The sequence below is a fragment of the Phascolarctos cinereus genome, unplaced genomic scaffold (assembly GCF_003287225.1).
Source record: "Phascolarctos cinereus isolate Bilbo 61053 unplaced genomic scaffold, phaCin_HiC Scaffold_2;HRSCAF=192, whole genome shotgun sequence".
Taxonomy (NCBI): domain Eukaryota; kingdom Metazoa; phylum Chordata; class Mammalia; order Diprotodontia; family Phascolarctidae; genus Phascolarctos; species Phascolarctos cinereus.
Genome location: NW_027555625.1, coordinates 130,627,430 through 130,652,533, shown reverse-complemented (window position 1 = coordinate 130,652,533; position 25,104 = coordinate 130,627,430). Strand labels below are relative to the sequence as shown.

The following is a 25,104-nucleotide window of genomic DNA, read 5'->3' as shown; positions in this document are numbered from 1 at the left end:
GGACCTGTGTGGTTGTCATAATAGTCGCATAGGAATATTTCTATGAGATCGTGTATTACTGATTATAAAAATGAAAAATTCTTTTAAAGCCAAATTAATACCAGTATTAGATTTTGATTTTGATCCCCTGTTCACAAAATGTTTAGTAGTCAGTCATTTTGGTTGGCTTCTTTGGGTCAGAGATGGGCAGGAAATATTTACTTACTGCAGTTTACAAGTAAATGCATGTGTAAGAAGTTCTTGGACTATGTTTATTCTAGAACTCTTAATTCTGTAGTTGCTAAAATATAAGTGATACAGGAGAGGGAGCCTTCAGTCAAGCCACATCTTCATGTGGCTTCATATTCAGCTAGTCTTACTTGTTTGGTAGTTGCCATCCTATAGCCTTGAAACAATTCATCTCTTCAGAACTTATGGCCCAAGCCTAAATCTGAATTGGTAGATAGATTTGGCAATAATGCATGGATATGTGTTTTAAATTGTTTTGTTATTTTACAGGAATACCTGAATATAATTGTACCTCTATACAGTAGATCTATTCCTTAAAACTTTTATATAATTTAAATCCTAATTTAAATATATCACTTAAAAGAAATTTGGAATAAGGTATCAAAAAAAAAGAACATTTTCAGTAAAATGATCACCCCTTAATTTATGTTTTGTTGAGGATTTTGAATGTCAGGTTTTCTTAAAATAAGACTTGCCTATACAAATATGCCCTCTGTCCACAACTTGCAGGCACTCATCAACTTTGTCTATTGGTAGCTATGAGATTTTTGGGAGGACACCCATAAAAGGGCTTTTTTGATCTGAGTAAGACTTTTGTACTTCCCATGCCGATACCTACCGGATGAAAGTGACAGACTCTTTTCATTTTAATGTATGGGGAGAGCATGTATACTGAAGGATATTTTATTTGACTTTTATTAGGAAACTAGGGACTTTTGATTCAATTTTGATTTTATTCATCATATAACTGATGTTTTTCTTCTCTCTCTGCCTTAGCCATGAAATAAAAATATAGTTACTCTGGCTGACTTTGTATTAAGAGAATTAGAGTTAATAAGATACCTAGAATGAGGGATGGCATAGTATTATAAAATGATTGTGATTATTATTCTAAAACACAGTTGCAATTGATTCCATTTGTCTGGTAATCATCCAGTTTCTAATCTGGCTTATTTTAAAGGGAGTTGGTAACAAAACGGAAATAAGTGTCAGGGGACAAGACAAACTTATCATTTCTACACCAAACCAGAGAAATGAAAAAGCAGCTCAGAATGTATCATCTCCTGAAACAACATCTGGGTCGACAGGTAAGTATAAATGAATGGAGAGTATACTGAGATTATTAATATTCACTTCCCTGAGCCAACTCCTGAGTCTGGGTTGACTCAAGCCTGCAACTTCAGTCCTCTGTGAAATGATATAAACACCAATTTTGTTAGCCCGTCTTTCTAGGACGTCACGGCCAAAATTTATATAACACCTTAAGATTTACAAAGTGCATTACATCAAAGACCATGGAGTGTTGTGTAGGATCAGATGATGAGATTGTATATGTAAAATACTTTATAAACCTTAAAACACTTTCTAGATGCTGGCTATCGTATACTGTCTCGTGATCCTCATGACTACTTTGGGTGAGGTAGGTACTTTAGTCATTATTCCCATTTCACAGGATAAATAAATTGAAGCTCAGAGGTTAAGTGACATTTCCCATGGTCATAAAAATTAGTCTCAGGAACAACTAGGTGTCGCAGTGGATAGAGCACCGGCCCTGGAGTCAGGAGAACCTGAGTCAAATCCGGCCTCGGACGCATAACATTCACTAGCTGTGTGACTCTGGGCAAGTCACTTAACCCTAACTGCCTCGCAATAAGAAAATTAAAAAAAAAATTAGTCTCTGCAGGAGATGAGATTCAGACCCAGTCTCCCGTAACTCTGAAAGGGCCATACTATGCCTGCTTTCTAAAACTGGGTGTGCCATTAAAAGTCATGCCTTTATCTAAAGTTATGACATAGAAGGAAGAGCTGAGTAAAGAAAAGAAATGGATAGAAAAACCAGAGTGAAATTTTGCGTTTGTATCATTTCAGACTATTTTTTGCAGCAGTCCAGTGTAGTAGTGGATGCTTGAATGAATGTAGTAGATTTCAAAGTTAATGTCTGTGTTTGGACATGTTAATATTACATGACATTTTCAAAATTATTAATGTTGTCATCAGAGTTGACACACTTAGGTGGCGTAGTGGATAGAGCAATGGACCTGGAGTCAGGAAGACCTGAGTTCAAGTCCAGCTTCAGACACTTACTAGCTGTATGCCACTGGACAAGTCATTTAACTTTTGTTTGCCTCAGTTTCCTTATCTGTAAAATGGGGGTAATAAATAATAGCACCTATCTCCCAGTGGTTGTGAGGATCAAATGAGACAGTGGTTGTAAAGTGCTTAGCCCACTGCCTTGGCATGTAAATATTAGCTATTGTTATCACCATTTATAAGTGAGATAATATTTGTGAAGGATAATAAATGAAATTAAAAAATTTGTTGTGAGGATCAAATGAGATAATAATTGTAAAGCACTTTGCACAGTGCCTAGCACATTGTTTAGTTGTTCATTTGTGTCCAACTCTTCATGACCCTATGGACCAAAGCATTCCAGTGTTGTCTATAGCGTTTTCTTGGCAAAGATGCTGGAGTGGTTTGCCAATTCCTTCTGCTCATTTTACAGACAGGAAAAGGCAAACAGGGTTCAATGACTTACCTAGGGTTACACAGCTAATACGTGTCTAAGGCTGGATTTGAACTCAGGTCTTCCTGACTCCAGGCCCACTACTCTATCCAGTACACCACCTAGCTGCCCAGATTGAGGCAAACAAAGGTTAAATGATTTTCCCAGGGTCAGCTAATAAGTGTCTGAGGCCAGATTTGTCAGGTCTTCTTGACTTTGGCACTGCAATTTATGCACTGAACCACCTAGCTTCCTCTTAACACATAAGTACTACATAAATGTTATATGCTATCATCATCTTCATCATCATCATTCTATATAAATCTAGATTGTTTGGGTTCCAATAGCTTTTATATTTAGGAAGCTATAATTTTTAGGGGTAGAGGGAGTTTCCTCACTGGGCAGTTCTCTATACCAGTGAAATCATAGGTCCAGGCTCTTCTTAATCCTTCTCTGTTTGGGATACTTCTACTTATATTAATCTGTTGGCAGTTTGTCAGAATAAAGATAGAAATTAAGATTGAGAGCCTTGCATGAAACATTTAAGCAGCTTTTATCAGAGTACAGTTAGATGAGTTTAACCTCAGCCTGAACATAAAGTTTATTTTCACCTAAAGGTTGTTTTTTCCTCCTTCCTTCCCCCAATGAGATTTTTACTTAAACTCATTATTTCTTTATCTTGTTGAAGGTAGGTCATTATAAAAGTGTAGTATTGGGGCAGCTAGGTGGTGCAGTGGATAGAGCTCCAGCCTTGGAGTCAGGAGTACCTGAGTTCAAATTTGGCCTTGGACCAAACACTTGACACTTACTAGCTGTGTGACCCTGGGCAAGTCACTTAACTCTGATTGCCTCACCCCCCCCAAAAAAAAGCCTAATATTATGGTTATAACCAGGAAAAGGTCAATCTATTTATTTTCTTCTTATTCATAAATGATTTAAGTAGAAGAGAGTTACTGTCACTGGAGGGTTTTTTGGGTTTTTTTCTACTGCATGATTGGCAGGTTTAATGTAACTGTATTCTCATTTCTGCCCTGCAAAAGTAAGAAAATGCCCCCATTAAAATTGCTTTGTAAAATATAAGCACAAAGTTTCTTGACATAGTTAAAGAGAAAATGTTAGCATCGACTGCATTTAAAAGTTTTAAGGCATAATTTTAAAAAAAATACAAGAACAATTAATTTCTTAATGCATTTTAGAAGAGCCTGAGAGTAGGATGCTAAGAGTCTTTGGATCTTCCAAATACAGGCGGTTCCAACAAACAAATGCCAGACATGTGAATCTCCTTTATATTGAAATGAGCATGGATGCATTAACACTTCTTCCTGCTAGCCAATCTCAGTTCTTATGGGCTACTTTCATTTTCCCACCCCATGGAAATTAGGACTTTCATTTTAAAATGGGTGCTTTCAGCATGACTTGTATGGGTTTTAGCTTTGGCTGCTTATCATCTTTTGTTCTGTCCTATCAGTAGTTACTCTAATTCATGTCCGTTTCTCCAAAGCCCTTGATGCTTTACTACACTCTCTTGATTGCAAAATTAGAAAAAAGTATTTCCTCTCGATAGTTGTAATCTCTTAGTTTGTATTTTCTCAAATATCCTAAGTAGAGATCCTCAACCTTTTTTTTCTTTTTTTTTTCAGTGTACTGGGTACACACATAAAAGTATTATATTACCACTTTGTCTTATGAATTGAATTAATGTTTGTTTATTCAAACCATACTTTCCAAAGCTATTTTCAAAGACCAAAGTTATTAGTTCTTCTCTTCTGGAATATTAACAGCTAATCCTTAAGAGCTATTTATATAGTTGAGTAATGGTATAGAAAATCCAAACTTTTTTTATTTGGTATTTTATTTTTTTCCCCAGTTACATGTAAAAAATATTTTTTTTAATGTTTGTTTTTAAAACTTGGAGTTCCAAATTCTCTCCCTTCCTCCCTCCTCACCCCCCCCCCATTGAGAAGGCAAGCAATTTGATATATGTTATACATTTGTAGTCATGCAAAACACTTCCATAATGGTCATGTTGTGAAAGACTAACTATATTTCCCTCCATCCTATCCTGGGCCCCCCCACACACACCTCCATTTATTCTATTCTTTATTTTCACCCTGTCCGTCCTCAAAAGTGTCTGCTTCTAATTACCCCTTCCCCCAGTCTGCTCTCCCTTTTATCGCCCCTTCTTCTCTTATCCCCTTTCCCTCTACTTTCCTATAGGGTAAGATAGAAAAAATCTAAACTTTAGTCTATACCTGATGAAAGAATCATTTTCATCAGAATTCTCCCATCCCCTCCCAAAAAAATGTAGAAGTGAATAGAGGGAAAGGATTATTCATTCTTCATCTTTCTCTTTATCCCAAGTAGGTATTGTCGGTGGGAACACTAAAGAAGAAGTTCTGAAAAATCTGTTCTCAGATTGGTTCACTAGATGGTCAGGAATGTAAAGACAGACTGTACTTTTCTCTAGGTGAAGCTGACACCCAAGACAAGGAAAAAAATCAAAATATGATGGTTGGGAAGTTGAGGGAGAGGGGAGAATTCGCTAGTCACAGCTTGAGAACAAAGCATAACTGTATACAAAACAGCCAAACAATAGTTGATGCCACATAGGATTGAAAAGCAAAAGGAGATCTTAACATCTCTCAACCGCTAGTCAAGGGGGTAAAGGAAATAAAGGAAGAGGAAATATGAAGAAACTTAGTAACGGAGAAGCTCTGATGCCTTCCTGCTTTAGAAAAAAAAGGTTAAGGATCAGTGAGTCTGTCATGAGTCAAAAGGGATTCTTTTTAAGAGGAAATAAGGTGGTGTTTTTTCCCTCCCATTAAGGGCAAATGGGAGCCAGTAGGATGGTTGAGCTTTACACAGCTAATGAAATAGCCTTTGAACTTAAAAGTTGGAAAACTACTACAATGGAGGTATTACTTTCCAGAGGATCACAAAATAAAATCTTTCCAGGTGGAATTTTTTCACTTGTAGGGCTTTTAAAGGTATGTTCTCCAGTCTTGGTTTGCACTTGGTAAGGAAAGGGAATAAGCATTAGCACCTACTATCTACCAGGCACTGTGCTAAGCACTTTACAGATACTGTCCCAAGCACTTTACAGATACTGTCCCATTTGATCCTCACCATAGCCCTAAGAGGTCGGTGCTGTTACCCATTTTACAGTTGAGGAATCTTAGGCAGAGTGGCTTGCCCAGGATCACACAACTAGGAAGTATCTGGGACAGAATTTGAACTTGGGTGTTCTGATTCCAGGCCCAGGGCTCTGTCCACGGCACCACATAGCTGCCCCACTTGCAAAAAAAAAAAAAATTCCCCACATGCGTTTTACTTAAATTAACACATGCTTTTTAACTTAAAGTCTCAGTATCTCCTGATGTTTTTGAAATTTTAAACTTATGTTGTCCAAAAAGTCTTATACAGAAGGAAAGTTAGCAACATAGATACCCAATAAATGATTGATTTATCATACTATATAAACATCTATCACTTCCTTTTCAGTTTATACTTCATAAATGATAAGAAACTAAAGAGGACTCTTTAGAAGTTTAATAATAGAAGTCTTGAGCCAAATTTTAATCTTTGCTTAAAATTTTTTAACTATATATTTTTTCAAATCTGAATTTAACCACCATCAAAAAAAAGAATATTTCTGTATATGAAGTAGAATAGAAAATGAGGATTATGTATAAAAACATATGTCCCTAGTATATACAACTTTTTTTAAAGTATTTAGTAAGTTCAGTACCTTACTCATAATATCTTGTCTGTGTTTCTTTCATTTGCCTTCCTTTATTTCATGCAAGGGGCTAGGAATGGGGGAGACAAGCTATTTCTAGTTCTCCCTTCCCTTTTCAGCCCTTTCTCTTCCCAATTAAAAGGGAAAAACACAATTAGCATAAGAATAGTCAATCAAAACAGATCTACACATTTGCCCTGTCCAAAAATGTATGTCTCATTCTGCACCATGGGTTCATCACCCATCATACTTTATCATTCATCCTCTGGAGCCATGATTGGTTGTTGTATTGATCAGAGTTTTTAAAACTTTCCAAGTTGTGAAAAGCAACCATATTACATATAAATATTTTTATATCATCTTACTACTGTCATATAAAACAAATTTACCCAACTAATTAAATAAAGGGAAGAAGGCATTATAACATCTGGGAAGAATGGGAAAGATTTCATGGATATCATAGTAGAGCAGAACCTTAAAGGGAGATGGGGATTCTAAAAGGTAGAGAAAAGAAGGGAGTGATTTCCAGCATGGGGGGCCGGAGAGTGAATGTTGAGCTCAAGAAACAGCTAGTTAAAGTTTTAAATTTTGAGGAATCTTTAATTTTTTTTTCAATATCTTTTAAGGTTCCATAGAAAAGAAGCAGCAGAGAAGATCAATTAGAACTCGTTCTGAATCTGAGAAATCCACTGAGGTTGTGCCAAAGAAGAAGATCAAAAAGGAGCAGGTTGGCTTCCTACATGTAGAGAGTTAAAACATTGTATTTGTAAATGTTGTGGCTTATATTAGTATCTTCCCCTTCTTTTTTCTTTCTGTCTTTTCTTTTCTTTTTTCTTTCTTTAAAAACAAAAAACAAAAAACTTCTCCCCCATTGGGTTTCCTTTCTAGACTGTTGTTCATGTTACATGCTGGTTAGTGCCAGTGCCCATTGCTAAGGCAGCCATTCCTGTGATCCTGCTTCAGGCACTTTCACAGAACCAGTCAGGCTTCAGGAAACGGGAATCCTATGGTGCAAGACGCTTGAATGAACCTGACACATTTACTTTGAGATTTCTGTTATGAGCAAAATGATTTCATGTTTTCAGTGATTTTTGTTTGGTGGAACCTCCATTGAGTTCCTTCCATTTTTTTTCTTTTGATTTTTGGTTTAAGCTGCTGGTTTGTATTATGTTTTTATTTTTAAAACAAATCAAATTAATTTAACTATAAGAGTTAAATATATTTAAGAGTCAAATAATCATAGGTAATCTGATTTTTTTTTGTTGGCAAAACAGATTTTTTGGAATGTTTTTTTCCTTCAGTGGAACAGCACTCACCTGTAATTGGGGTGTCAGATAAATAATACTTTATTATTTAAAAACAAAACAAAAAATCATTCTGAGCTAAGGGAGGTGATTAAACTAATTTTATGAGTATATATAATCTTATCAGGTTATATACATTAAGTGTTTAATTACTTTTTCAAGGAAGTTTCTGGAAACTGTTGCTGCTTTTTCTTAGATGCCCAGTGAAAAAAAAGGTTTTTCTTTTTCTAAATAAAAAGAGTATCCATTTTGATAATTGTCTTGGCAGAAGGCATTCTAAATGGAACTAATTCAGATGAGCTTTGTGTTTTTTTTAACCACTTGATGTTGAGTGTTGATTTTCTTGTTTTTAAGTGATTCCTTTTGTATTTTTAAACTTCTTAACTTGAATGAAAGTGACAGTGTGGGTGCTTTATGCTATCATTGAGCATATGAAACAATTTTTCCCGGAAAGTATGTAACTAAAACTTCGTGATGCACTAACCGATTACACACTTATCATACAGAACTTCATACTTAGGAAATTATATTCCAAAAAATCTTTCTAAGCTCTTGCAAATCTACAGTATTTATTACCAAAATAAAGTTGTAATCTTGCAACTGGTTCCCAAATTCAGTCTGTGACCAGTCAGTTTAAAATTATAAGCAGAATGAATACAAATAATGGGACAAACAAAATGTTAATGCCACTGTGTTATAGTTAGTAGTAGAACAATACCAGTGATTGTTTAGAAGATTTTATATTTGTATTACTAATTGTATCCTATAAAAGCGCTTCTGTTGTATGTTTTTTTACCTGTTGTAAAAAAATAAAATTTTTTTAAAAAGAATTTAGAACAATCCTTAAATATTTACAAAACGTGTTTCAACATGCATACTTAACACATCTTAAGGAAACATAAACTGCAATCCTTAGCCCAAAACAGGAACTCCCCAAACAGCTTCCCTTCTTTAATTCTGATGGTTCAATCACCAAATTATCACGTGTTTTACATATACATTGGCAGAATAACTTCTAATCTCGCTCTCCTAATGTAGGATCAAGAACACTGTTCATAAGACACTCAAGAAAGTGCTTTTGCAATATCACAAACTTATTTTCTTAAGTTTGTACTAGCAGCAAAAGTATTGAGCTTCCAGCTGTATGGAGCCCTGTAGCACTCTCTACAGAGAGGGTCCTGATTCCCAGCAACTTAGCTGTGAGTGCAGGCGCGGAAGGGTCTTAAAGTGGCGTGAGTTACATTAACCTGAGTATCATAGTAAGTAAAAATTTATCCTAACGTATTTGGGGCGGGAGGGGTTTATAGCAACATCGGGGCTGGTTGCAGAAACAACCCCCTCTCTTGCCTCCTGGACACCGAGGAAAGTATTCTTGTTGTCTTCATACACCAAGGGAATGGTGGGAAAAGGACTTCGATAGAGAGCATGTGGCTGTGTGTTGTCACTTGGTATTCAGCATAGGCAGCTAGGATTTAAACCCCGCCCCCCCACCCTGGGACAGAGAGCTTGACCTGAAGATGGGACTGACTTCCGATTTCAGATACACTAACCACTCATCATAACTTAGATTGGTGAAAGTGTTATTTTTCCTTTATGTTAATTAAAAGAGAAAGATGTCTTTATTAATTCCTTGTTTTCCTGTCTAAACAGGTTGAAACAGTTCCGCAAACTGCAGTGAAGACAGGATTACAGAAAGGTGAGTTATATACCGTAATGTTACTTTGAATTTCCCTGATTTAAACCAGTTTTGAAAGAATTACTTATTTGTACTCCTTGTACTTTCGTCTGTCTTTGTAATTCATTGTTGTTGCTCTTCAGTCAATTTGTGTGGAATTGCAGTATCCCCCTCCCTTCCCAGTGTGTGTGTGACTTTATCATATTGCTCTAATCTGTACCTCCACGTGTGAAGTCTTGTTTATTATGATAAATTGGAGAACACTATGCAGATTTGATCCAATTTTCACCTTTTCTCCATGTTTCTGGGGTTTCATTGGTTTATAACTAGGGATGTGACGAATCCACTTTTTTGGTATTCGACTGAATACTGAATAGTAGCTATTAATGTTCGTCAAACATGGACTATGACAAATCAGATGAGACAACCAGATTGAAAAATCTTGCCACATTTACTTTTACAGTGCTATAAAATCCTTTTTAAAAATTAAAATTATTCATAGATTATTTATGGCCACTATTAGATGACCATATGCAAATCTATTTGAGATATGCATTAAATTTTTATAACTTTAAATTTATATATTTTAAACTTACAATTTGATTTCAGTACAAATTTGTAGAGTGATTAGTTTTTAGTACTTTTTTTGGTGAGATCATTCAAACTGCATTTAATACTTGTAGTTTACTCTGGGCAAATTGCATTTTAAAAAACACCAGCCTCTCTGCATTCTCTGGGAGAAGTCTGCAGCGATGGTCTCCGTGGAGATCCTCAGCAGAACTGAACAGCCTCTCGGAGGGAACACTGCTTGGCGGAGCTCCAAGAAAAGACATCGCGATCGCTGCGAGATTAGGAGGCCTGATTGCGTTGTGTTTCCACCATTCCACAGGGTCGGCGGACCGGGGAGTGCAGGGCTCTGTCAGATACAGTGACAGCTCCGTCTCCGCAGCGGTTGAGGAAACTGTGGACTGAGATTCCTGTACAATTTCATCCCAGAAACTCCAGACTTGTAGTCTCCATGCAAGATTTCTTTGACAGCGGCTTGATGAACAGTTTTCTTTGTTTTCGGTTTTGATTTCACCATCATCGTTATTGGCATTCTTCTGACTGGTTTCTTCTACAAGACTCTAAACGACTGCTTTAACATTCAAGTGATTTTTCACCAGAGCTGGATGGGTACAGCTTAAATCCTGGGTCCAGCGTACAAGCCAACGTTTAACTTTATACTGATCAATTTCGACATGGACTGTTGTTTTTGTTTTTGGGGTGTTTTTTTTTTAAATAAAGCATCATTAATGCACATCTTCAGGGTTTGTGCCAAACAGCCCAAACTGTATACATTACAATCATTAAAGGCTCTTTTTTTTTTTAAGTGTTAGTGCCGTTATCATGGAGAACAGCATGGCAGCTGTCATTGGCGGTTTGCCATTTTTCTAGCATTTTCAGAAACTCATCGGAAATGGCGGTACCTGTGTGTTTCCCTTCGAAAGCTTCTCAGTACAGCACTGTTGTTCCTCTGTTAAAAGTCCTTTTTAATCCAGTGATGTATTAGGCCAAGGAAACATTCTGTGGTGGTACTCTGGGTCCACACACCAGCAAATGAAGGAAATAGATTGTGCAGTTTTTGTTTTTTTGTTTTTTATCAGCGTTTATCCTGGCAGGCACCCTCATTTATAGATGTCAGGAAACACTGTTTGAGTGGAAACATTTATAGAGTGGGATTAATAACAAGGTTCCAGTAATCTGAGCAGTCTAACATGGCCCACATCCTCCATCACAGAACATGGCTATGTGTCAAGTGCTACATCTCACCCAGCCTGTTAACGGATCTTCATGGCCTCAGGAGACTCGTTTCTCCATGGTCTCTTCTGGACTGCACACTTCCTTCCATACTTTGCTGGGCTGATTTAGATGTGTATTTGTTGTATGGAAATGTTGGGGGCAAAACAAAACATAAATCTTGGGTTTCAGTATTAACCCTCTCCTTGGTTCCTTGGTACTCATCGTGCCTGACCTACACATGTTTCATCGTGGCTGTTTTTTGTAGCATTAGGCCATGAGAAGTGTTGCTTTGTAGGGGTACTTTTTTGTGTTTTTCTTTTTGTTTGTTTGGTTGGGTTTTTTGTTTTTGCACTCTTGTTTTGGCTGGATTTGTATTATACACAGTTTAAAAAAAAGTTCCACACTATTCTCAGCTTTTTTCATACTCATTCCTTCTTGCATAAATTCCACAGAGGCCTCTCTTCCAACTCTTCGTGATTTGGCCACATTTGAGCACTGACTCTGCATTCACAGCCCTCAGCAACGTGCCATCTAGATGGCATTACGTGCAGAGAGGTGCTGCAGCGCTTGTTAATGGTCAGAATAAATGCCATATCACCAAGGAAGGCTCAGATGAACAATTACCTGAACATTCAAAATTTGTCTGGGGGGCAGTATTAAACTGAATACAAAAATTGGGGGAAAATGGCACTATCCGTGTACGAATCGAATACAAATCAAAGATTTGTCACATCCCTAATAAAAACAAGATGGAGATGTCTCTACAAACATATTTGTGAGCTGCACAATGTGTTGGGTTTTATGTCTTTCCCCCGCCAAATTGAATCGTTCTTTCGATTGCTCCAAATCTATCAGCCGTCCTGCAGTTTTGATAGAATTGGTGTTCAGAATGGAACTTGGGCACTGTTGAATGAAATGAGCCTTAGTTCAGGAGCACTGAATTAAATGGCTTAATGGTGCAATTGTAATTAAATCATTTTATACCAGGCAGGTCAGAAGCTTGTGGAGTTCTGATTCATGACTTCAGCATTACAAAGAGAGCTGTGCTTTTTCACACTAAAGATGAGTTTGGGGAAAAAAAAATATTCTCCCGCAGCAAAGAAAAATTTAAGCGATATTTTAGGATTAATTTCAGTGTGTTGTGTTAAGGTGCCAGCGAGATTTCAGATTCCTGTAAACCTCTAAAGAAAAGGAGTCGCGCCTCAACTGATGTAGAAATGACTAGTTCAGCGTACAGAGACACGTCTGACTCCGATTCTAGAGGACTTAATGATTTGCAAGTAAGTATATTTAGAATTTTGGGTGGCAGTCCTGGTCTGAACTGTGCTTGACAGAAGAATGGCAATGTCAAGACTGCAAGTAATGGATATGATTATAATGGCCCAGACAGCCCTCAAGATTTTGTGGGGATTCTTGAAAAGCTAGAAATGACTAAACTCTAATTTTTGTTGTGGAGCAAGGGGAAGGGGAAGGTGCACGACTTGTACTAATCTCTTAGCTGAAAAGAGAACATAAGTTAACAAGCAGCTTTGGCTCTTTCAAGGGTTCTTGTATCCAGAATTGCATGACCAGAACCACAGGCTTAGCCAAAGGTTTTTATACATTTTTAAAGAACACCTTTTATGCAAGGCTCACTAGATTTTTTTCAGAGCTCCTGACTTGGGAGATGGACTTTTCATTTATAGGTATGCTGTATTTTCCATATAGGTAAGCTTTGGAAAGCAATTAGATAGTCCTGCTGCTGCTGATGCTGATGCCTCTGATGTGCAGTCAGTGGACTCAAGTCTGTCAAGAAGAGGAACTGGAACCAATAAGAAAGACACTGTGTGTCAGGTAGGATGATGGGCCTACAACTGTTTCTTTAGTGTACCTTTACTGGGACTAGACTCTAGATTTTAAAATAATAATTGTTTGGAGAGGAGAATTCCGTATATGATCAGATCACTTTGAAGCTGATGGAAAAAAGTTGTCCCTGGCATTTATCTTTCCCACTTTGGTATGAAAAATGCTTTCTGAAAACATAAAATTGATAAATAAAAAGGTGCTATAAGTGCCATAAACCTAAGTTGAAGCAGATTACATCAAAGGTCAGGATTTCAGGATAAATTCTTGAAGTTGGATCTTCTTTGTTGGACCTCCTTTCCACTTCTACATTATATTTGCATAGTTGCTTGGCAGCAAGTAGATTTCGAGAAAAGAACATTTGGGAGCATTACCAGTAGTTAGTCTATTTCCACATTATCTTGACATAACGGTTTTTTTACAGTGTCCTTCAGAATGTAGAATGAAGATATATCCCTTTTAAGTCTCTATATTTTCGCTTACTGATGTCTAAACAGGTCATCACCTACATCATTATTCTCCAACCAGCCCAAATCATGTTTCCCATTCTATATTTCTGCGTTATGCAGCTGCTCTTTCTTGATGAATTAGGGGGTAGGGAGCTGAGATAGGAACAGGACATACAGAGGAGTCAGGTTTTGTTTCAGTTTTTAGGTTTTAAGAAGCAGATTGATGTGGTGGAAAGAAGACTTTTTTCAGAGTCAGAGGTGCAAGGTTTACAGCTTGCTTCTGTCTCTTCTGTCCATGACGATGGGAAAAATATTTTACCTCCCTGTAGCTCAGCTTTTCTACCTGTAAAGCTGCCGTATTTGGACTAGATGTTTTCCAAGATTCTGTCACACAATCTGTTGATTCTAAAAAATGACCTATTGGAAGTAAGAGTTCCCCCCAAGTAGCAAAAATTTCCTATGAACCACTGGTTGAGAAATACTAATTTATAATGTTTCTGTTTACTATATTCTAGATCTGTGAAGGCTATGGTGACTCTCTGGTTGTTTGTGACGGGGAATGCTGTAAACACTTTCATCTAGATTGCCTGGGACTGTCATCTCTCCCTAATGGAAGGTTCCTCTGCACCGAATGTAAAACTGGTAAATTTACTTATTTTTTGTGGAGAAAGTAAGGATAGGAAATCTTAGTACTTTTCGTGATGTCTACCAGTCTTATTGGTGGTATATTTGCAACGTCCTTCCTGACAGGTCAAAGAAAAAATGTCACCATATTAAGTCCCAGTGACCACATTTCACTTTGACGTATTGCATTGTCAATTTCATGATTCCCATTATATTTTTCTTAATATGTAATGTCCTAAATTTGCTGGACAGAGGTTGTAACAAGTATCTAAGCTTTGTTACTCCTACTAGCATGTAATATGAAATAGTATGAATTATATGAAATATGAAGTGGAGTCATATGAAATAAATTTAGGTCCTGTAAATAGAATTGATGGATTGAGAGTTCACAAATAATGTGATGGTGGTGATAAATTCTTGCTTAGTAGAACTACATAAAGCTAAAGTGTTTTTTACTTGGCTTGGTGTCACCCCTAACTTCTTGTATGTGAGTGTCTGAAGAAAAAGGAAGAAATTCACCCTGTACACATTTCTGCATATTTGAAATTTGGAAAAAATTTACATCTGTTTAAATTCTTCACTTAAGTTTACCTTAACTACTTGGTTCTCCTAAATTTAGTATTTAGAGTAAGCTTATAGGGTTTTTCTTAAAGCATAATTATATATACACATAGAGATAGAGAAAGAAAGAATAACTACTATGTGCTTAGAACTGTGTGGAATACAGACAAGTTTAATTTACCTCAAGATCTTATAATACAGTAGAAAGATAAGTTATACATGACTTAATCTCATACTTTAAAAAAATAATATTTTTATTGATGTCTTTTGTTTTTAAATCACCTTTGTTCCCAAATATGTCGTGCCCCCTCCCTAACTAGCAAAGTACCGTTTGTTTAAAAAAAAGAAAATTATATTTAAAATGAGAGAAAAGGCAGCTCAGCAAAACCAACCACATTATCCTTTGTGTCTAGCAGTAAAAGCCACATTCTGTACTCGTGATCGCCCACCTCTGTAAGGAGGGGAAGAGGTACTCAACTCTTCTCTGAAACCAAGCTTGATGATTATAATTAAAAAGAGTTCACTTTGATTTTCTTGTTCTTTCTATATACATTGTGGCAGTTAGGAAGTATATTGTTTTCCTGATTCTTAAACCTCATTTTACTAGATGGTCCTTAAGCTTTGCATATCCTTGCATATCCTCTTCTAACGTTGGACTTTATCAAACTTACAAGATTTAGAAAATCTTGGGAATAGAAGAGACCTCAGAGGTCAACCAGAACAAGAAATCTCCTTTATAAAATAGTTTTCAAGCCATTAATTTAAAACCTCTGGTCAGGGGCAGCTAGGTGGTACAGTGAACACCAGCCCAGAAGTCAGGAGGACCTGAGTTCAAATCTAGCCTCAGATACTTGATATCTACTAGCTGTGTGACCCTGGGCAAGTCACTTAACCCCGTTGCCTACCAAAAACAAACAAACAAACAGAAAAAAAAACACCTCTGGTCAGGAGGGAACCTGGAGCCTGCTCCCTCCCATAGTACTCTTAGATAGCCCTAATTGTTAGAAGGAACTTTTGCCTTACTTCTAACCTAAAGTTACCTCTTTGCTGCCCATTGCTCCTAGTGCTTCCTTCTGGGTCCATGGCCAAGTCTGAAGCTTCACCCATCTCAGAGACAGTTATCATGTCCAGTCCTTCCCGGGCCCCCGATCCTCACATAGCACAGTCTACAGCCCTCTCATCCTTCTGGCTGCCTTCTTCTAGATGCATCCCAGCTTGGCGCTGCACTTCCCAAAACATATCTCCCCTAGCTGAGCCACAGTACTCTGCATATCTGATCAGGGCAGAATACAGTGGGATACTCATCTCCTTACTCACGGGCACTGTACATCCCATAACATAGCCCAAGATGATGTACGTTTTCTGAGCAGTTGTATCCCACTGTTGACTCATTGAAGTTCCACAAAAATGCCCTGTTAATTTTCAGACTTATAATCTCAGCTCCCTCATCTTGTTATCATGAAGTTGATTATTCTTTTCTTTTTTTTAGTATTTTGTTTTTTCCCAGTTATATGTAAAAACAATTTTAACATTCATTTTTAAAACTTTTGAGTTCCAAATTCTCCCTTCCTCCCTCCTCCCCCTCTCATCGAGAAGGCAAGCAATTCAATATAGGTTAAACATGTGTAGTCATGCAAAACTCTTCCATAATAGTCATGTTGTGAAAGACTAATTGTATTTCCCTCCATCCTATTCCCCCTCCTGTTTATTGTATTTTCTCTGTCCTTTTTACACTGCCTCTCCTTAAAAGTGTTTTGCTTCTGACTACCCCCTTCTCCAGTCTGCCCTCCCTTCTATCACCCCCTCCCCATCTCTTATCCCCTTCCCCCCCTTCTTTCCTGTAGGGTAAAACAGATTTCTATAACCCAATTGAGTGTGTATGCTATTCTCTCTTTGAGCCAATTATGATGAGAGTAAGGTTCAGTCACTCCCTCTTTTCTCCTCCCTTGTAAAAGCTTTTTCTTGCCTCTTTTGTGTGCATTAATGAAGTTGATGGGGGGGGGGGAAGCTAGGCAATGGGGTTAAGTGACTTGCCCAAGGTCACACAGCTAGTAGATATCAAGTGTCTGAGGCTGCATTTGGACTCAAGTCCTCCTGACTCCAGGGCAGAAATTTATTTTTCTTAAACCTAGTTTAAGACTTTATTTATCTCTGTTGAATTAATTCTTACTTGATTCTATCCAGTGTTTTACTCTGTCATCCGTCCATCATGTCTCCATTTTTTTTCTTGTTGGCTATTTGCACCTTTGCTTTTATCTAAAATATACAAATAATTCTGTGATCTCATAAATTCAGGAGCCCCCACGAGCAATGCAGATTACAGACTACAGATCACATTTGTGCCTGCCTAACTTGTGTAACTCTGGTTCATGTCCTCCAAAAAATTCCCCACAGGAGGTCAGTAGTCAATAAATATTTATTAAGCTCTTACTGTGTATCAGACACTATGCTAAGCACTGGGGATACAAAGGAAGACATTCACCTCTGTCCTCAAGAAGCTCATAATCTAATGGAGGAAGACAACACTTTAAAAGAAGTTGAAAAGCAAGCTGGCGTGGGGGTGAGGAAGGTGTGAAGAGATTTGGTAGAGTTGATTTCATTTTACAGAATGATGAGTTTCTGGAGATCATGAAATTGAGGAGGTCACATGGTTGGAAAATGATGAGGTGAATCCCCTGAGTGCCCACCTCCAACAGAAGGTCTTGGAGTAGCTCCCAGAGTAGTTCCCAGTAGCTCATCCAACGTGGCTTTTATGTAGATCATTGACAAAGATATTAAATAGCATAGGACAAAATACAGGTCCCTGGGCACTCCCAAGTTGACATCAAACTATTAATAACTCCACTGAACTTTATTGAATTTATTTATTTAATTTAATTAATAATTCAATGTATTTAATTGCTGGATCCAGCAATTAAACCACTTCCAAGTCTACCTGAATACTGTTATTTAGCCCCTATCCATGTTTTCCACCAAAATTGCACAAGGGCCGCCAACAAATGTGTTAATAAAATCTAGATTAACTAACATTACCCTGATTTACCCTTTCATTCATCCTATTAAAAAAAGGTTAAAAAATGAAAAATAATTTATTTAGAGCTGTGTGTCAAACACTGCTAAATAATAGAGTGACATAGGAAAGCCAGATATTCTACATGCTCAAGAAGCATGGTGTGGTGGGGCAGCTAGGAGGCTCAGTGGATAGAGCACCGGCCCAGGGTTCAGGAGGGCCTGAGTTCAAATGTGGCCTCAAGACACTTAACACTTACTAGCTGTGTGATCCTAGAGGGGCAAGTCACTTAACGCCATTGCCTAGCCCAACCAAAAAAAAAGGCATAGTGTGATCTTGAGACAACATATCCTCTAGGGTATGCTAATGATTTTATCAACAAAGAAGACAGGAAAAACCATTGTTTCATTCAGTGGTGATTTCAGGGAAGATTTTTCATTTGCAATAGGCTTGTAGAATTTCTTTTTTTTTTTTATTTTTAGTTTTCAACATTCACTTCCATAAGCTTTTGAGTTTTAAATTTTGTCCCCCTCTTTCCCCTAGAAGTGCGATCTGATAGAAGCTCTACATATATGTTCCTGTTAAACATATTTTCACATTAGACATGTTGTAAAGAAGAATTAGAACCAATAGGAGGAACCATGAGAAAGAAGAAACAAAACAAAACAGAAGAAAGAAAAAAGAGCAAATAATATGCTTCGACATGCGTAGAATTTTTTTTTAAATACATATGAGGGTTCAGTTGCAGTACAGATAGAAAGGCCCAGTTTTCTTTAGAATGTGATGGTGAGCAGATGGTAAGGTACCGTGGGCTGAAAGACCCAGTGATAGGATAGATGATAAGGCCCAGTGATTCAAAGGGCTCCTCAACAGGGTAGATGATGTGACTTCTTATTGATGAAGCCCATTGAACTCAGTCAGACACTCGCCATCCCACCCTCACATCTGAGTGACAATCCTGGATTTGTGATAAATGGCAGTTTTGAGGCTGGCAGCGGAATTCCTACCTCATCTGAATTGTAGATTTTGTGTGTAAGCTTTGTCTCTTGAATTTCATTGTGAGATATTTATGGGAATAAACTATGTCCTGTACCTTGAGATCTCAAAAAGACCTTAAACATCATCAAGTCTTAACCTCATTTTACAGATAACTTCGTATATTTTGTATCTTGCACAGTCGACAGTGCAAGTAAATGCAACAAAACCAAGTGAAGATCAAAAAATCATTATAAACAATAAAGACATTAAGCACCTATGTATAAGGTGCTCAGCTAGACACCATAGAAAGGCAGATAAGTATGATACAGATTATGCTCTCTTTTAAAAGTTTACAAGCTAATAAGGAAGAAAATACACAAACATAAATAAACACAGCATAAAGGAGAATGTGTTAGGTACAAAGGTGACATCTAGGCAGAGTTCCACAAGAAATTTGAGAGAGAGATAAGTTGGGCGATGGGAAGCTGGTGAGCAGGGGAAGGGAGGAGTGTACAGGGAAAACTTTATAAGAGGAATAAAAAGGGAAGACTTTCAACAGGCTAGGTAATGGCAGAGTGAGAAGTTTATTCCAGGTACAGGGGACTGCATGAGCAAAAGGTATGGAGAGAGAGAGAGAGAGTGCAGAATGGGAACCAGGAGTAATTCAGTTTGGAATTGGAAGACAAAGTGGTATGCTAAGCACATCCCCTCCCCACCCTTTTTTCTTCAATTATGTACCTAGATTGTTATGTGGTAGTTTATTTTGATAGGGATTGGGAAATTTTGGTGTGTATCTCTGTTGGATTGTTTCAGTGGTTGACTATTTGAGAGGTATGTATTCACTGGGGACAGAGGAGGGAATGTCAGTAAAGCTGGTTGGTAAAACAAAAAAAGGTGAAAAGCACAGATTTTTCTCTCTTGCCTTCTTCTTGCAAAAAATACTGTCAAGACAATATTCATGTTAGAAAACAACCATTGCACAACCAGAAGGAATTGTAGTACAGGATTATTCTAGAGAATTCATTATGATGCAAGTCCACAAAATATTGTTATTATGAGCATCTACCAGATGTGTGGAAATAATTTGTTTTTTGGTTTTTTTAAACATACAGCCCCTTCTTTGTAATGTTATTTGTTTAAATGGAATATAACATAAACCTTGCCTCTTTGGGTATTTTCTAGGGCACCATACTTGCTTCTCTTGTAAGGTTCCTGGTAAAGATGTGAAGCGTTGTTCTGTCACTGCCTGTGGTAAATTTTACCATGAGACCTGTGTTCGAAAATTTGCTACTACTGTCTTTGAGTCTAGAGGATTCCGCTGTCCTCAGCACTGCTGCTCTACTTGTTCCATGGAGAAAGATATCCACAAAGCAAGCAAAGGTGAAGCAAAGTTAATGGAAACGAGAACCTGTAAACACAGACTATATACATGAGTTCAGTACCCATCTCTTTGTATAACCCTCTGTTATCTGTGCCACAGAGGACATAGGTTATATTTGGGGTGTAGAGTTCGTATTTGGGAAATCCTTTTGTGCTTTTAAAGTCCTGCTTATTTTGCGTAATCAGTAGGTATTTATTAAGTACCTTTTAAGCACCATGTACTGTGCTGAGCATTGCGGAGCCTCAAAGAGCTTACTATCTATCATGAGAGACAAACATGTATCTATATAAGTGTATACAAAGTCAGCACAAGGTAACTTTGAAGGGAGGAACTAGGAACTGGGAACATCATTAGAGGTTTCACATAGAAGTTTTGCTTGAGCTGCGTCTCAAAGGAATTAAAGGTTAATAAGAGGTAGAGATGAAGTGTTGCAGACATGGGGAACAGCCATTGCAAAGGCATGGAAATATAGATGGGAGTGTTGTGTGTGAGCATGAGCAAGCAGGCAGATTGGGATGGATTGAAGACTGAGGAGTATAATATAGAGAAGAGCTGGGAAGTAGGGGGAGCCTGTTTGCTTCTAGTGATCCTACTTGGATGTAACAGAGAACCACTGTTTTTATTGGGTAGAGATGTGACATGGTCAGACCTGAGCTTTGAGGGAAAACACTTAGGCAATTCTATATAGAATAGATTGTAGAGGAAAGAGTTGTGGCAGTTAGGTCAATTAAGAAGCTGTTATAATAGCCCATGCAAGAGGCCATGAGGTCTGAAATAGGGTAGTAGCTTTATATAAGTAAAGAGAAGGGAAAGGATAGAAATTTAGTGGAGTTAGAAATGGTGAGATTTGGCAACTGACTGGATACATGAAACAAGGGAGGGAAAAGTTGAGGATGACATAAGATTGTAAAACTGACTTGGGGAATGATAGTGTCCTTGATAGCAATAGAGAAGTTCAGAAGAGGATTGAGTTTGGGGGGGAAATAGTAAGTTCTGTGTTGGACATGTTGAATTTAAAAGGCTGATGAGACATCCATGTGGAGATAAATAGCAGGCAGTTAGAGATGTGAGACTGGAGCTCAAGAGGAAAACTAGAGTAAAATGTGTAGATCTGGAAGTCATATGCCTACAGATGACAAACCCATGATAATTTACGGGGAGGGAGGGAAAGGAGGAAGAAAGAGAGAGAGATTAGAGGATAACCAAGAGACAATAGTGCCATAACAACCAGGTCAAGAGAGAGTATAGAGTGTCAGATGCTGTAGAGAATTGAAGAAGGGTGAAGAATTGAGAAAAGGCCATCAGATTTGGCAATTAAGAAATCATTGGAACATTGGAGAGAGCAGTTTCATTTGAGTGACATTGGAAACCATAAATCTGATAGAATATGCTTCTGCTATGTCATTCCCATAATGTTCCTGTTCTCCACATACATCACTTCTGAAAAGGGAGTGTCTTCCTCTATCATTCAGGGTGCCCACAGAACTTCCTTTTTTTTCTGTAAATACTAACAAGAGAAGCTCAAGAGTTCCCTGCCTAGTTTGGCATTGGTAACTACTACTTCTTGCCAAACACACAGCTCTAGCAATGAGGTGGTAAACTGGGGATGTCTTCTGGCTTAGGCTTAATTTCTACCTGTAGCACCTACCCTGTGGATTATACAATAAAATTCAGGTAGTAGTGGAGCTCTTTGCATAACAACTCTTCCCTTGCTTCATGGGGATCAGGAACACTGATTTGATTTTCAGATGAAATGATTGTTATCTTACCCCAGCCCTATGACCATTTGGTTAGAGTAAAAAGTCCCTTTCCCAAAGGATTGCTCCTTGTTGGTCACTTTCAATTTACTTTCCATAGGCTGTATCTTCAGTTTCAAAAGCAATTATGTCCTGCAGCAGTTTTCATAAAATGATTGGTTAAGACTTAGAACATTCCATTTGCCTAAGGAGTACTACATTCAGACCTTAGGAAAAGTTCAGTAGGGAAAGATTCCTAGTAATTCTTTTTTCTGTTCGTCTGCCCTTTTATTAACTCATATAACAAGCAGCAAACTGTTTTATGACCCTCTTACATCTGTAAAGAAATTTAATTTCATCACAGATTCTAGAATGCATTCTTGTTATCAAAGTTGTCATAACATTCTAAAGACATGTTTTGAAAAAGTCAATAAAGCAAAAACATGTCAAAACAGCCAAAATATGTGAGACTTGGCTGCTCATACAAGTGTCTACTTTTACATTATGAGTCCTCTTCTTTTCAGTTTTCCATATTTTTTAGTTTATCCACACATAGAATTGTTCATACTGGAGGTACCTGTACTGTGTATGTTTCACAGAATTAATTGGTATACTTTACGGACAGGCTAATAAAAACAGCTATTTTTTTTATCTGAATTTAGCAAAAATTCTGTGGTTAGACTAGGTAAATTACTTCACAGGAGCCTTATCATCCAAGTTGTCTCATAAAATTTTTCCCTCTTTGTATTCCTTTTTTAATCAGGTCGCATGATGAGATGTTTAAGATGCCCAATTGCCTATCATTCAGGAGATGGCTGCGTAGCTGCAGGAAGCCTGTTTGTGTCCTCCTATGTTCTCATCTGTAGTAATCATTCCAAGAGGAGCAGTCATTCTTCCTCCACTGTAAATGTAGGCTTTTGTTTCGTTTGTGCAAGAGGTGAGCACTAATATGGTTACTTTTCTTTCTCAGTTGATGCTACTGGTATATGTGTCTTTTAAAATCATCTCTTTGAGTTGCAAGTGACCATAGAGATCATTCAGGCTAACCTCATAAATTATGCAAGAATTCCTTTTGCATAATATCTCTGACACATGGTGATCCAGACCGTCATTTCCTATAATAGGAACTCTCTGCCTCATGAAGCTGGAGATTCCAGTTTTGGGCTAGCCACATTGTTAGAAAGCTCTTGAGTACACTGAGCTGAAATTTTAATTGGTCTAAGTTCTTTCCTGTAGGGCAATTAAAAAAAAACTAATTCCTTGTCTACCTGGTAGCCCTTCAGATAGTAAGTTTCTTTTTACCTAGAGCCCTATGGTTATAAAATTTTCATTTGGAAGACAAGACTAGTAAATTTGTTTTCAGTTATTTGTATTGTTTCATTGTATTGTTTTGGTCCATCATTGAGGCCTTATGGAACATAGACAACGCAGCAAATGTGGTACTAGTTAAGATCTAGCACTGCAAGCTTTCTCAGTTTTCAGCTATTTCAGTCTAAATATGCCAAGAGGTTATATTGCCCTTTTTATTAACTCGGAAGCAATGCATCATCTTCTAGGTGGTGAATTTGACCGTTTTCAGTTGGTTATGGTACGGGGGGCATCCAGCTGCAATATTTGTTATACTATATAATATTTGTAAAGAATAGATACTTTAGGAATCAACAAATGCTAATTGTCCAGAGAAATTTTTTGATGCCAGGTGACCCTTTGTTTTTTCCTTAACTTTCCTTAGTTAATGAAGTATATGTGAAGGTTTTAACTCTTGTCAGACCTGTTACTCTCTTAGAAACTTATAGAAAGTTAATACTTTTCTTTTTTGCACCAAGGTGATCTTTTATTTTGGTTAATGTATGTTGTTTTGTTTTCTACCAGACCTGTGATTTCAGTGGTGTTGGGAAGTCCTGGTTAGGAAATTCCTTCTGTCAGTGCAGATGTACATCTGCTCTACAGCTTAGAGCGTTTGAGATTTTAAGAGGTTAAATAACTTGCTTGGGTCATGTAATATGTATCAGGAGGAACTTGAACTCAGGTCTTCCTGAATCTAGATCAGCTCATAGGCTTATAGATCTAGACTTAGAGTAGAAGTCATCAGATCTAACCTCATTTCATAGATGAGGAAACTGAGGCCTAGGAAAAGTAAGTAACTTGCCTAGAGTCACACAGACAGTAAGTAGCAGAGCTAGTGATCTAAATCCGATGTCCTTTGCACTGTATTACTACACTGTCACCTCTAACCTACAACAGAAAAAAAAAGTCACTTTTGCCAAAATGTGTGTGTGTGTGTGTGTGTGTGCGCGTGTGCGCGCGCGCATGTTATCGTGGGATGAGGACTCTAGTCAGGTTTGCTTTTGTGGTTATCTTTGCTCTAAACAGCTTAGGAAAGGTCATCCATAACTAGTAGAAATTACATACTGTGTCCAGAGTTATTCTTTTTGCCATTTATATAGTAGCAAATTCAGTTCCCTTGTACACTGTCTTCTTAATGTGGCAGAGCTGTGTGACTCTCATGAAAGTATGTGGGCTACAATGTGCCCACCATTAGAAGAAGAAACATAGTGTGCTACTTTACTACTTCAAGGACAGGTGGATATTACAGCACGACATTGCTTAGCGGAACAAAGACTATGCACTAAAAGTTTGTACTAAGATTGTATTTGACCCATATTGTAGCATTAAAAAATTTTTTTGATCTGGCAGAACAAATAGATAAGCACAAAAATATGTTCTTGTTTTTTTTCCTACCCTCCCCCTCTCCACTCAGTGAACCTCACAAGAAAATAACTTATTATAAAATGCTTAGCTTTGGAGAATTTTAAAGCAACAGATTTGTGGCAGTGATAAAATTTCATTATCTCCCATAGTGAATCTATTTACTGCTTTCTGGAGGATATCCTGAAAGATCAGCATTCCCAGCGACTTAATTTAACTGACAGTGCATGAGCCTCTACCCCAATATATCTACATCAGACATTTTGCAGCTAAAGTTTGTAACTGCTATGTTGTTTTATTTTGGGGGCCTATTTTGTATTGGTACTTTTGTACTCTGGTATATTAGCTAAAACTTGTTCCTGGACATTTTATGTGATAATTGGTAGAGGGCCATCATTTACTTTGAAATAGTTTTCAGGCATAGCAAATTTAAGGGCGTGGGGACAATTTGGAAAGAGTTTAGGACTCTTTATAGTCATTTAGTGTAAAGTATTATATTTTGGGCTTTTGTATTTTATACAGATTAGATTACTCAGTTAAGTCTGACTAATCACAATGACAGCATATTTATGGGAAATATGAA

General features: G+C 37.5%; 1 protein-coding gene across 1 annotated transcript in view; it reads left to right on the top strand.

Annotated features, from left to right (window-relative positions):
• The window catches only part of NSD3 (nuclear receptor binding SET domain protein 3), a 152,727-nt gene that overhangs the window by 106,609 nt on the left and 21,014 nt on the right, over nucleotides 1-25,104 (top strand). Inside the window, 8 exon segments of the mRNA XM_020985237.2 lie at nucleotides 1,190-1,316; nucleotides 7,097-7,197; nucleotides 9,425-9,470; nucleotides 12,381-12,511; nucleotides 12,939-13,064; nucleotides 14,038-14,164; nucleotides 19,878-20,075; nucleotides 22,576-22,749. Coding sequence (XP_020840896.1) covers nucleotides 1,190-1,316; nucleotides 7,097-7,197; nucleotides 9,425-9,470; nucleotides 12,381-12,511; nucleotides 12,939-13,064; nucleotides 14,038-14,164; nucleotides 19,878-20,075; nucleotides 22,576-22,749 — 1,030 coding nt within the window.